At 40.0% G+C, this 14,592-nt stretch overlaps 1 protein-coding gene across 1 annotated transcript; it reads left to right on the forward strand.

Annotated features, from left to right (window-relative positions):
* The first annotated feature begins 5,692 nt into the window (after positions 1-5,692).
* rpl14 (ribosomal protein L14) lies at positions 5,693-11,821 on the forward strand. Its single transcript, XM_003222186.4, has 6 exons — positions 5,693-5,847; positions 8,043-8,144; positions 8,938-9,032; positions 9,879-9,978; positions 10,706-10,759; positions 11,714-11,821. Exons 1-6 carry the CDS (start codon positions 5,845-5,847, stop codon positions 11,780-11,782), a joined length of 423 nt encoding a protein of 140 aa, XP_003222234.1. The 5' UTR covers positions 5,693-5,844; the 3' UTR covers positions 11,783-11,821.
* Positions 11,822-14,592: the final 2,771 nt, after the last annotated feature.

The raw sequence follows: 14,592 nt of genomic DNA on the forward strand, positions 1-14,592 counted from the left end.
AGCTAGAACATGGCCATACAGCCGAAAAATGCACAACAACCCAGTATCTTATGTCATTTCCCTCATAAGATACTGATAACATGTTGACTTTGGCTGGTTCTATACAATAGATGTAGGCAATTGTGATCCTCCTGCTAAATTGCAATCCCTATAACTTGAGATTAGACAAGTGACAGTGAGAGTTGTGGGTCGACAACACCTGGAAGTTTACAAGTTGTCAACCTTACAGTACCTACAGAAGAAGAGTCATTTCATTATGTAGGATACATTTGCAGCAAAAAGCACTGTTCAACACATTGTGACAATATCACACATTACAGTAGAGTCTCACTTAACATAAACGGGCCGGCAGAATGTTGGATAAGCGAATATGTTGGATAATAAGGAGGGATTAAGGAAAAGCCTATTACACATCAAATTATGATTTTACAAATTAAGCACCAAAACATCATGTTGAACAACCAATTTGACAGAAAAAGTAGTTCAATACGCAGTAATGCTACATAGTAATTACTGTATTTACGAATTTAGCACAAAAATATCACGATGTATTGGAAACATTGGCTACAAAAATGTGTTGGATAATCCAGAACATTGGCTAAGCGAGTGTTGGATAAGTGAGACTACTGTATTGCCTTTCCTCAGATTAATAAATGCTGAGATTTTTGTCCTGATAGTCTAATAGCTCAATCTGCTTCCAAAGGACCTCTTCACATGAGGCTAAAATCAGAGGCCAGTTTAGCCCAGGTCACCCTTGGAGCCCACTAGCTCCCATCAAAAGACGGCGGCACAGCTCCACATGTGAAGGAGGCCAGAGGATGCATGCCACTGCCACAGCAACATGAGAAGCTTCCCGTGTTGTCATTGGAACCCATGGGGAGAAGCCGCATGCTCCACACTTCCCCCCATGGGATCACTCTCAGATGGAATCAGGTGCAGTGAGGCGTGGGGTGCCTGGTTCCTCATGCCCCAACAAAGTGGAGCAACTCTAGTGGCTGTATGACAAGGTCATAAAGCTAATAACCCAAAACCCTAAGGCAAATTCGTTAAACTATCTACAAACTATCTACAGACCCACTAACAAAATTCAACAAATGCTACATTTGGCAAAGGATAAGAGGGATCCTCAAACCACTGCAGGGGTCTACAGTATACCATGCAACTGTGGACAAGTCTACATAGAGACCACCAAACGCAGCGCTCAGACACAAGTCAAAGAACATGAAAAGCACTGCAGACTACTTCTGCCAGAAAAATCAGCAATAGTAGAACACAAGATATACCAAGCTGAGCACAGATTATGTGAAAACACAGAAATTCTGGACCACTGTGACAACCACTACACAAAGAAGCCATTGAAATCCACAAGCACCTGGACAAGAAACACTAGAATCCAGACAGTAACTAATGAGCCCCCAGGCAGCAAGCAATCAAGGGCCAGTGAACACCACCCAGACAAAGGATGCCTCCAGGCAATAAACACTCCAATGGAACAAAGGCTACTTTGTTCTATTTCCAGGCAGATACCCTCACTTTTGACTATGCATGCAATCTTCTCAGTTACTCACCTGAGGAGACTATAGTGATATCTTTCAAATAACCAGCAGAAATACTTTTGCAGCCTTAGCAAATAAGGCTACCTTAAGAATGATACACAAATCACAGTCTGATGGTAGCTTGCATAGAGCTCTCATTCAGTAAGGAAGCCAAATCTGCTCCAAAAATCTTTTCCTGGAGTTTTGAAGTAAAATAAATCAGAGTCCTGGAACAAGTATTTCAAAAACATGTTTTAACAGAGCTCCATGTCATTCAAAGTACTGTAGATCTCTATACGATGGGCACATTTACACGTAACATTTCAAGTAGCAATATTCTGGAACAGCCCTAGGTTGGATGGTCATTTTGTCCCACAGCAGCAGCTGGGTAGAGTCCAGATCATCCTATTTGTTCATTTTTTGTTCTGGGAAACATTCTGGTAGCTTGATTAACAATCCATTAAAACAGCTGGGCACGTTCAAAATATTACAACAGGCACCAGTTTAAATGCAAGCATCTGAAGTGGGATTAAAGCCTCTGTCTGATATTGAGATCAACTTTCAAAACAACCTCTTGTGCCTTTCTAGGACTGCCAAGCCCAACTCTTTCCACCGAACAACCATAAATGTCTTTTTTCCATTTTTTATGTCTTTATAAATCAGGTGATAGGAAACCAATCTTCCAAATCTGTTTTCAGATGCATCTGCTTTACACTTTTGGTTATGTGAGCCAGGTCCATTCCAGTTTGCCTATACAGTAGAATCTCGCTTATCCAACATAAACGGGCTGGCAGAACGTTGGATAAGCAAAAATGTTGGATAATAAGAAGAGATTAAGGAAAAGCCTATTAAACATCAAATTATGATATGATTTTACAAATTAAGCAACAAAACATCATGTTTTACAACAAATTGGCAGAAAAAGCAGTTCAATACATGGTAACGTTATGTAGTAATTGCTGTATTTACGAATTTAGCACCAAAACATTGCAATGTATTGAAAACACTGACTACAAAAAAATTGACTACTAAAAGGCAGACTGCGTTGGATAATACAGAACGTTGGATAAGCGAAGGTTGGATAAGCGAGACTCTACTGTATTACTTAACATACCACTCCACTTTGCTAGAAGGCCTTCTAATTAAAATTAGCCACAAGGCTGCAAAAATAACTTCTACAGGATCTATATGTCCTGTGCAATGTTCTGGTGCACATTCAAAAGGTAAGAACTGCTCATATGAATCTGGACTGCATGTTCAATAGGAGACCACTTGAAGCATTTCCTATTGTTTAATAGGAATAGGTAGATCAAAGGGTGGAGCAGACTGTTGAGGAGATAATATAGAAATGGACAAAAGGATAGGAAAGTGACCACTTCATTGGCAGCCTATAATATTATATCAGTACTTCATCTTATAAGACAATAATGTTGAGAAGCAGAACATAAAACTAGGCATTTTGCTATTAAGAAATAGAAAGTATATGCCAGAATTATTTCAAGAACTGCCGTGAAGGCATGTCAATTGACAGCAGGACATTGACTTAGGCAATTTCCTACTTTCTTTGTTTACCATTTTGTCCAAAGAAAAACAATCAAGTAGAAAGAGCACATTGCAGTCAAGGCCAAATACATTTCCCTTTTCATTAGCCTTGAAACCATTACACACCACTATTGTTGCCTGAGGATATTGTATCTCACACAGCTTCAAAGCCTCTTCCAATTCTTCCAAAAGAAACTTGAGCTCCTGGATTTATCAGGTGGACAGTATACACTAAAACAAATCAAAACTTCAATCATTGATCCCCAAGGTACCTCTTAACAAAACAGGTAAAATGAAATTAGTTTTAGATTGATAAATTATCTCAGACACAACAGCAACATTGAAAATAATGTGGCTACAACACCTCTGGCTCTTTCCTTGTGATAAAATGTTATTGCAGGGAGCAAGAAGGAAATAAAACCCCGAAACAAAAAGCCTGAAATATCCAATACAGTAGAGTCTCACTTATCCAAGCCTCGCTTATCCAAGTTTCTGGATTATCCAAGCTATTTTTGTAGTCAATGTTTTCAATATATCGTGATATTTTGGTGCTAAATTCGTAAATACAGTGATTACAACATGACATTACTGCGTATTGAACTACCTCTTCTGTCAAATTTGTTGTATAACATGATGTTTTGGTGCTTAATTTGTAAAATCATAACCTAATGTGATGTTTAATAGGCTTTTCCTTAATCCCTCCTTATTATCCAAGATATTCGCTTATCCAAGCTTCTGTCGGCCCGTTTAGCTTGGATAAGTGAGACTCTACTGTATCTAGGTTTCCTGGAGACAAAGAATGTCTCAAATTCCTGGTCTGTAGTCTTATTCTGCCACCTGGAAATAGTCCAAGAAAATAGTAAAAGTAGTAACAATAATAATTTTATTTCTTACCTGCCCCTCCTTGTGGCTCGAGGCAGGTTGCAACACAGCTAAAAACACATTGTAAACATTCTATAAAATACACATATTAAAATGCTACAAAATTTCTACATTTCTACAAAATACATATTAATATACACAGAACAAAGATTAAAACACAAGACACGAGTTTAAAATTCATGATTAAAACTGACTTTGTAGGCTTGCAGAAAGAGATAAGTCTTCAGATGTGTTTTAAATTCTGACAGCTTATTTAGCAGGTTGTTCTTCTGGTAGGTTGTTTCAGTCTTGGGGCAGCCAGTGAACAGGTCTTTTGGATAGCGATCAGGTTCTGGCTAGTTGGAGGAACCGAAGTGTCCTAAAGAGCAGATTGTGCAGGAGGTGATCCTGTTGGTATCCTAGACCCAAACCATGCAGGGCTTTAAAGATCAAAATCAACACATTACACTTTGCCCAGAAACTAATGGGCAGCCAGTGGAGTGACTTTAGCATGGATGTAATATGAACACTCCTGGATGTTCCTGTGACCAATCTGGCTGCTGCGTTTTGAACTAATTGGAGTTTCCGAGCTGCTGAGGAGAATGACTTGGAGGCCTCTCTTCATGAGGCGCCAGAAATCAAAGCTGATTAGGAGGCCATGGTTAGAGCGCTACCATTCGGTCAGCTTAGAAAGATTCTCTTTTGATGACAACTGAGTCAGAATACCCTACTCAGCAAGTTTCACCACGTTGGCTGCATCGTTTCTGGGAACTATATTCCAGGAAAGCCAACTTCAGGTTACTGTGAGTTTCCCAGGCTGTATGGCTATGTTCCAGAAGCATTCTCTCCTGACGTTTCGCCTGCATCTATGGCAGGCATCCTCCAAGGTTGGAAGGTCTGTTGGACACTAGGTAAGTGGGGTTTATGTATCTGTGGAATGTCCAGGGTGGGAGCAAGCATTCTTGTTTGTTTGAGGCAAGTGTGCATGTTTCAATTGGCCACCTTGATTAGCATTGAATAGCCTTGCAGCTTCAAGGTCTGGCAGATTCCTGCCTGGGGGATTCCTTTGTTGGGAGGTGTTAGCTGGCCTTGATTGATTCATGCTTGGAATTCCTCTGTTTTCAGAGTGCTGTTCTTTATTTACTGTAGTGATTTTAGAGTATTCAATTTTGTTCATTTTCATGGTTTCTTCCTTTCTGTTGTAATTATCCACATGCTTGTAGATTTCAATGGCTTCTCCGTGTAGTTTGATATGATAGTTGTTAAGAGTGGTCCAGCATTTCTGTGTTCTCAAATAATATGCCGTGTTCTGGTTGGTTCATCAAGTACTCTGCTATGGTTGACTTCTCTGGTTGAATCAGTCTAGTTCCTTTCATGTTCCTTGATTCGTGTCTGGGCAATGCTGCGTTTGGTGTTCCCTGTGGAGAGCCATAGGGAACGGCGCTCCATGCAGTCATGCCGGCCACATGACTTTGGAGGTGTCTACGGAAAACGCCGGCTCTTCGGCTTAGAAATGGAGATGAGCACCAGGAGGTTCCAGAGTCAGACATGACTGGACTTAACGTCAGGGGAAACCTTTACCTTATGGAGAGCCAACTTTCCCGAGCCCAGCTATCCCCCCCATGACGTACAGAATACTTTCCACGCATGCGCCTCGTGCAACTGAAGCTCTTCAATCCCACACGGAACGTGCTCGCCGCAATGGTAGCACGCATGCGTAATAGATCGGTTCCCTTTTCTTTCCCGCGCATGCGCCTCGCGGGTAACGTCTCGCGACGGTGACGAAAGGCAGTCTCGCCCGCCTCTTCCTCCTTTGCGCCTGCGCCGTCGAGTTAGTGGCAGAGGTATCGCGAGGCAACCGGAAGCCGCTCTTTCTCTTTTTCTGTCGGCTCGCGCGGCGTCCATCATGGTGAGCGCGGCGGCGTGGCTGAGGCCTGTTTCGTGGGGCTCGCCTGAAGGGATTACGAGAGGAGTAGTTGAAGGAGTGGGGCGGGAGGAGGACAGAAGTGGGCCTCTGGTGGCAGCGGGTTGTGGCGTGGGTCTCCGTGGATGGGAAGAGGGAAGAACTAGGCGGAGGGGCCTTGCCTCTTAGGGACGAAACACTGATAATATAATAATTGCCATGTAACGTCAAAATGAGAATTACTTTAACTGTTCCTGAAGGCCAGGGCGTGGAAAAAAAGTTTTTTGAACTGGCCAGTGTGGCTGGTAGAACGCGATGGGCGTCCACTCTGAGAATTAACTCCTCTGCTGGCGGTGAAAGGCGTTGTGAGGCCTTGTTGTGATTCTCTCGCTAGAAAGAGGCCCATTGCTAGAAGCCCCAGTCTGCACTGCCATATATGCAGGTTCAGGCTGTAAATAGGGCATGAAGAAGGCAAAGCTGGAAGCCCCGTCGCCAAGTTATTTGTAGGAAGGCATGGGTTCAAATCGTGGTTCAAACGCCAGGGTTCCACTATGGGCCCTTCCAGACTGGCCCTACATCCCAGGATCTGATCCCAGGTTTTCTGCTTATCACAGTGTTATTTGGCAGTGTGGACTCATAATCCAGTTTAAAGCAGAAAACCTGAGACCAGATCCTGGAATATAGGCCTGTCTGGAAAGGCCCTATGGCCACCTTTAAGCACATCTTCCCCTCCCTACAGGTCTCTTTATTTCCTCAACACTGTGCCTCTTCCAATCTCTGCCATATGGATGAATGATGCAGCTCTGTTTCTAATAATTTGCTGGATTTGGGGTTTAGGACTGAACCACCACTTGACTTTGATGCTACCTCTTCCCCTTCCCCTTTCCAAACTTGTATTTCCTTTTCAAGCTTCCCACTGCATGCACACTGGAAAACAAAGCCTAAGGATGGGGCAAATTCATTTCCACTCATCTCCATGTTTTCAATTTTCCTTCTGTGTATGTTGATTTAAAAGATTCAGGAATTGTTTTTTTCCCCTGTTTGTAAAGAGCTCTGTGTACATATATTGCAATATAATTTGAAAATAAGACATAAGCAGATTTATAAGAATAGTAACAATAATAACAATAGTGACAATTTTTGTACCCTGAATCCATCTCCCCGAAGGCACTTGGGGCGGCTTACATACAACACAAAATGCCTAAAGCAACGTATAAAACACTTAGCACAATACTGAAAGTAAAAGAAATAGCATATAAAACTACAATTTAAACTCAGAACAGTGCCCAATCACCTATGGTGACAATTGCCATGAAATGTGGCCAAATTGTGAACAAGAACAAGGGAAGGGGATAGTGCAAATTGTAGCTAAGGAATAAGGGCATGGGATGAAAACGTGTGCAGTGCTGTATCATTAATTGCGGGCCATTGGGGCTAGATATTCTCAAAGGCTTGTTTAAACATCCAAGTCTTCAAATCCCTCTGGAAGGAGGACAGTGTGGGGGCTTGTCTAATATCCCTGGGGAGGGCGTTCCCACCAACCACGTCTGCGACGATGGCGGGACCGTGAGGAGGGCCTCCCTGGCAGATCTTAACATTTGTGCAGGTACATTGGCGAGGATGTGGCCATGAAGATAGGCAGGGCCTGAACTGTTTAGGGCTTTATAGGTAATAACCTGCACTTTGAATTGAAACAAAACAATTCTATTTATTGGTGATTTATGCACTTAATCGCATGAGAAGGATAATAGTGGTGATGCAACACCAAGAAATTCTGGCTATTTCCTCCCTAACTGTTCTGGTTTTCTTCTTTCAGTAACTGATCTGAAAGCAGAAAACCAGACCAGTAACAGGTAATTGATGGAATTGTATTTTATAGAAGGGTTGGATCTAATGACACACTTTCTCATGGAGGAAGTTTTTTGACCTGGCTTAAGGTTATTCTGGGAGTCACTGGTTAATACAATGGCAAAGGTTCAGTGTCCTGAGCAGCTATATGTGGCTTCAGCTACAGTGGAATTCTTAGGTAGATCTAATTGGTTAAGACGAATTTTTTGAGTGCCTACATTGTACATATTCCCAGTCTAGCCAATAAGTAATGTCTTCTGTTTTACTATTCTGAAATTGTGTTGTGATCCACACTGAGATCATCCCTAAATGCGTCTTTGTGAGATATTACAATGATTTTATTTCCCATAAAGGTGTTCAAACGCTACGTTGAGATTGGTCGAGTCGCCTACATTTCCTTTGGACCACATGCGGGCAAGTTGGTTGCAATTGTAGATGTTATTGATCAGAACAGGGTAAGTTTGAATACCTGCTGTGTACCTGTAGTATAGCTATGTATTCCACCATTTTTGTAGTTCAGAACTGGTTCCATAAAGGGAAATAAGCAGCCTTCTTTTCTGTCTGGATTGATTTCACTGCAAGTTTCAACAAAAAGAGTTTTCATCAACATCTGTCATAGAGGGCTATCTCATCTATTTCTTACTGATTTCTTGCATGTAGCTGGCCAGTAACATATGCAGGCCTTTGTGGACATATTAACAATACTTCATCTATGCAGATCTAAACTGTTGATCACCATCCCAAACTTGATCAGAAAGAGAATGCCGATAATACAAGCAGTACATCCCTACATTCACTAAATCGCCAAAGGCTGTTGGGGTGGGGGGCAGCTTTGTAGTACAAATACTCAGAATGTACCATATTGTCTTTGATCTTGAAAGTGAAATTGGGTTAAACCTAGTTAGTACTAGAGGGACTGCCAGTTGTAGGCTTTATTTCAGAGGAAGATAATTGTAAATTACCAGTTTCTTGTTTAAGAAACCAATATGAAATCCATGTAGTCATTATCAGTCAACAGCTAACTTTTGTAGTTACCATCTTAGTGCTAAAATATTAACATTGCTTATTCTTGATTTGTGCCTGGGCTTCATATCAAGAGCAGGCAAGCTTTCAAGAAGACGTTTTCCTGTTAATATTTTATATCATATAAGAATGAAAGCTGAAGGTGGAGGTAGAAAATTAATCCAGTGCTCACCTTTTTATCCTTGGGACAGTTGTGGAAACTAATTATTTTCCTCTTTTCTTTAGGCACTTGTAGATGGTCCCTGCACTGGTGTCAGAAGACAAGCCATGCCTTTCAAGTGCATGCAGCTGACTGACTTTGTTATCAAGTTCCCCCACAGGTTGGTTATCCTTGTAGTTTGAAATCACTGTTTCTAAAGTTGAATTAATGTGGAAATAACTTGCATTGTTGTGAACGTAGAATTTATCAGTTTTCATATTGGCTGAAAGATTTGTGGGAATAAAAGCATAAAAGACTCTCCTGCACTCTAAAGTGTTAAAACCTGTAATGTGTTCTGTAATAGTTACTCTTATATATACGCAGACGGCAAAGGTATACTCAGAACAGATCTTGACAAGAAAACCCCTTGAAAGGGTCACCATAGGCCTGCCACAAGTTGGAAACAACTTGAAGGCACACAGTGACAATCACAAACTTAAAGCCTATTCAGGAAGATATAATTAACATGTAATGGAACTGGAATGATATAGACTCCTAATAGGGAGAATGTTGCCTGAAATACATGTTTGTATTAGAACTTTAGCTAGTCTTGAAACATTCAGCACATGCTCAAATAGGTAGCATAGCAAATCACTGCAGTACAAGGACAAAAGCCCAACATGAGAGTCACTGAAACTTGTACCCATGACATATTTCTGTTAAGGCAGATTATATAAAACTATAGTTTAGTGTGATATGTTGGATAATCACTCTTTGTAGGCTGTTTATGAAGATTGTATGTGGCACCTAACATTAAGGTTTTATTGTTAGAACTTTTTGAAGGGAGTGGATATTGATAGTATCTATAATTTGAATATTACTTATAAATGAAATGTCATTTAGAATTCTAGAGACTAAATAACATGGGGTCAAATGTAGTATAGGTGGTGATAGTGAAGAACCATTTATAAATGAAATCTCACGTAATGTTACAGTAACCTGTATTTGTGTTTGTACTTTAATTTAGTGCTCGTCAAAAATATGTGCGGATTGCTTGGGAGAAGGAAAACATTAATGAAAAGTGGAAAGCTACCAGATGGGCACAAAAAATTGAGGCCAGGGAAAAGGTATGTTTTCAAAATATCATAAACTGGACAACATGCTGAATTAAATTGGGACCCAGGCAATTAAATGTGTTGTCTTAGCAGCAAAGGCATAGTAGCACCCACATCAGTCCGTATTCATGGTTCCAGTTAACAAGCTGTGCCCTTCAGGATTAATAACTTCTCATCAACTTTCTGTTATAATTGAACATGCTTTTTCCTCAGTAGTTTGCTATAGCAGGTTCATCCTTTAAGGGCTTTTCCCTTCATTTTTGTACTTTTACCATCGCTGGAATAGTCTGTTCTGCTGAAGCCTCGTGTCTATTTGTTACAAAAGTGACAACACTGATGCCTGGACATCAGAAATAAGAATTTATGTTAAAATTGATTGTAAATACCAGGTCCTCGTAGCTGTATTTTAGAAGAAGCAACTGGCAAAGTCCACCTCTGATTATTCTTTGCCTAAAAAACTATGAAATTAATGGGGTCGCCTAAATTGACTGGTGACTTGGGGCTGCATACACATGCACATGTTTTTTAAAAATTTTTTTAGTAAAAGATGAAATAATTAAAACACAATCTTGAGTTGTAGTGGTACAGTCCTAGTCATCATTAAGTGAGTGAGATTAGCATGTGGTGCACTTAATTAAGAATGCCTTTATAAAAGGAGTGGTCATACTTTGTTGGATTCAAAACAATCGAACAGTCTGAACAAAACTAATGTTGTCCATCCTGGGAAATGTTTCTACAGAAAGCCAAGATGTCAGATTTTGATCGCTACAAGGTTATGAAGGCCAAGAAAATGGTAAGTAACTTGTGTGTAACTCTTGTTTTTTGTTTTTCAAAAACAATGTAGATGTGCTGCAATCTAGCTTTATATTCTAGGTAAGACCAATTTTATGATATCATTTTGAATTTTTCTTTTAAGGTGATCATCTGAGGCACTTTGCATGTCTGTGTTTTCAGATTTCATCCTTCTGATGATCAATAACAATGTATTTTAAAGTGTAGTATTTCTGTTATAGAATGCTTTCCCCCAGGAGAGTTCTTTAATATTAATAATAATATGTCCCTGGGCAAGATTGAATTTTCTTAGGCTCTTGTATTTGTACCAAGACTGTCAACGTTCTCTGTCTGTTTTAACAATGTTGTTTAAATTCTGGTGTTTTAGTGTTTTTAATTTTAAAAAAAATCAAATATACTCTTAGATTTGTATATTGCATTTTGAGCGGCTGAGAAGCTAGAATTTATCTGGAGGCTAAGAAGGCATATTTTAACTAGATAAATGTTTTCTCACTTAGCATGCACTTTAGTTATAATTTGCTTTTTTGTGCAACCATAATAATAATAATATACTAATAATAAAACTTTATTTATACCCTGCCACCATCTCCCCGCAGGGACTCGGGGCGGCTCACATGAGGCAAAGCACAATCAGCATAGTTTACGAAAACAATAGTACATTACACAATATACATTACACAATATACAAAAGATAAAACACAGTAAGGCAATAAAACAAGAGTTAATACAACAGTAATAATATCAATCAACCACCAAGTACAATTCAGTCGACTTTATAGATGGGGGAATTATAGAAGCTAAACTTCTATAAAATGAAAGTTGGAAATTTTGACTACAGTTTAAAACAAATATGCCAGGTTAAACTACAACTCTCAGTTGTCCACATTAGTAATGTAATTTGGTTGGTGAAAATTGAACCCTCCTTAATAATAATTTTTGATAACTGTTCTTACAGCGAAACAGGATCATCAAGCATGAAATAAAGAAGCTCCAGAAGGCCTCTGCTCCTGCCAAGAAAGCATAAACTGTCAGAAAATAAACTTCAGTTTGATTACAGCTAGTATGATAATGAGTTTGTCTGATTTTTTTCTTTTGCTAATTTACCTGGAAAAGTTGAACACGGACTAAAATTGATGGCATTACCAACTAAGCTTTAGCCAGTTATAGCTAACGTGTCTTTAGCTCCCCTTTCTGATATTTTCAATTTGAAATTAAAATAAACACACTTCCCCCTCCACCTAGCAGGTTAATAAAAGCATTGTTGAACCATAACTGTACAGTTTAGTTTGGATTTCCCCTTCCACTATACACTTCTAGCCAGAAAAATGTGCTGCCTCTAAATCTGATTAAAAAGGGAGTCTTTGTTTGAACAAAAACGGCTTTGTGGCTGCAAGGCCGTTCAGTGCTAATCAAGGTAGCCAATTGCAACATTCACATTTGTCTGAAACAGATTAAGAGTCCTTTCGCCCACCCTAGACATTCCACAGATATATAAACCTCACTTGCCTAGTTTACAACAGACCTCACAATCTGAGGATGCTTGCCATAGATGTGGGTGAAACGGCAGGAGAGAACTCTTCTGGAACATGGCCATATAGCCTGGAAAACTCATCAGCCCAGTGATTCCGGCCATGAAAGCCTTCGACATTACATGGCTATCATGTCCCCTCTCAACCTTCTCTTCTGGCCCCAAGTTTCTCCAGAAGTTGGGATATGTTTCTGAGGTGAGACATGTAAGCTATGGAGGGGAATATCCTGCTGATGTTTCCATTAACAACACATAGGTGCTCCTCATTGGGCATCAGATTTATTATGTTTGCCTGCCAGATCCAATCTATTGTGTTAGAATATTTTTCATCTAATATGCAGAATTTTCAGCGAGTTAGGAACAAAAGATACTGTATAACACCAGCCAAAAAGTTATGTTCACATATCTGTGTCGTTTCTCAATGAGAATTTCTTCTAAATCAGTGTCATCTTTCTTCACTACAGGGGGCATGATGCCTATATAGATGGATGAATCACTTGTATCAGTGGTGATAGAAGAAAATAGGAATAGCCTGTTAAATGTTTTACAACTGTTCTTTAGGAGCAAGTTCTTGAAAAGGCAGAAATGTTACATCGCTGCATATTTCCCCAATGCAAGCTCTTTCAGGATCCAACAGTCTCTGAAATTGATAACATTGCCCTTTGCCACCTTGGAAGTCTTGGTTGCTGCTTGGTTGCTAGATAATACCAACCTTGCTTTTTAAGCAAGATGTGGAATCGGTACACTAAACTTATGACACCAACACCCATTTTTGACTGATCCCTTGAGAAATAGCTGTACAGTAGAGTCTCGCTTATCCAACGTAAACGGGCCGGCAGAACATTGGATAAGCGAATATGTTGGATAATAAGGAGAGATTAAGCCTATTAAACATCAAATTAGGTTATGATTTTACAAATTAAGCACCAAAACATGTTATAAAACAAATTTTACAGAAAAAGTAGTTCAATACACAATAATGCTATGTAGTAATTACTGTATTTACGAATTTAGCACCAAAATACCACGATGTATTGAAAACATTGACTACAAAAATGCGTTGGATAATCCAGAACGTTGGATAAGCGAGTGTTGGATAAGTGAGACTCTATATTAATAAGTAATTATTACATTATTATTTTTGTGGTTTACTTTATACCTCGCCTTTCTCCCTGTGGGGACTCAAGGTGGCAAACAGCCACACATTTTGATTTAAAACAAAGCAAATACAAAAATTAAAAAACAAACAAACAGTACTGTGTGTTTGGAGCCCATAGTGGTGCAGCAGATTAAACCACTGAGCTGCTGAACTTGCTGACTGAAAGGTCAGCAGTTCGAATCCGGAGAGCAGGGTGAGCTCCCACTATTAGCCCCAGCTTCTGCTAACCTAGCAGTTCGAAAACATGCAAATATGAGTAGATCCAGCGGGAAGGTAACGACGTTCCATATAGTCATGCCGGCCATATGACCTTGGAGGTGTCTATGGACAATGCTGGCTCTTCGGCTTAGAAATGGAGATGAGCAGCAACCTCCAGAGTCAGACACAACTAGACTTAATGTCAGGAGAAAACCTTTACTTTTGCAACTGTGTGTGTTAGGTTAAAGATACAGTTAAAATACAATACATAAAATTAAAATGCATTTTAAAATGCACATTCCCCACCCCAAGAAAATTCCACCCACAACCTCCCCAGCATCCTCCAAATTCCTGCTTATGGAAGGAAGTCTTGACCTGCCTGCGGAAGGCCAGCAGAGATGATACCATCCTGGTCTCTCGAAAGTCAGAGCAGCCACGAAAAGGCCTTCTCTGTGTTCCCACCAAATGCACTTGAGCGGGTAGTGGGATAGAGAAAAAGCCCTCCTCAGTAGATTGTAGATGTCTACCAGGTTCATAGAAAGCGATACGGTCCTTCAGATAACCTGGATCAGAGCCGTCTAGGGCTTTGTAGGTCAAAACCAGTACTTTGAATTGTGCCCGGAAATGTGTTGGCAGCCACTGGAGCCAGCTCTAGTTAGCAGTATGATCATTGCTTTTTGAACCAACTGATGTTTCTGAGCATTTTTCAAAGGCAGCCCCACATAGAGTAAATTACAATAGTCTAACCAGGATGTAACCAAGGCATGTACCACTGTAGCCAGGTCCGACTTCTCCAGGAACTGATGCAGTTGGTGCAGTAGCTTTAATTATGCAAAATATAGTAAAGTGATAGCACTTTATAACCACAACATGAGTGATCAGAAAACTTAGACTGATATATTTATTTGATTTGTATAGGTATAAAATGAGATATCATAGTTTGCCAAGT

This window comes from Anolis carolinensis, chromosome 6, assembly GCF_035594765.1.
Source record: "Anolis carolinensis isolate JA03-04 chromosome 6, rAnoCar3.1.pri, whole genome shotgun sequence".
Taxonomy (NCBI): Eukaryota; Metazoa; Chordata; class Lepidosauria; order Squamata; family Dactyloidae; genus Anolis; species Anolis carolinensis.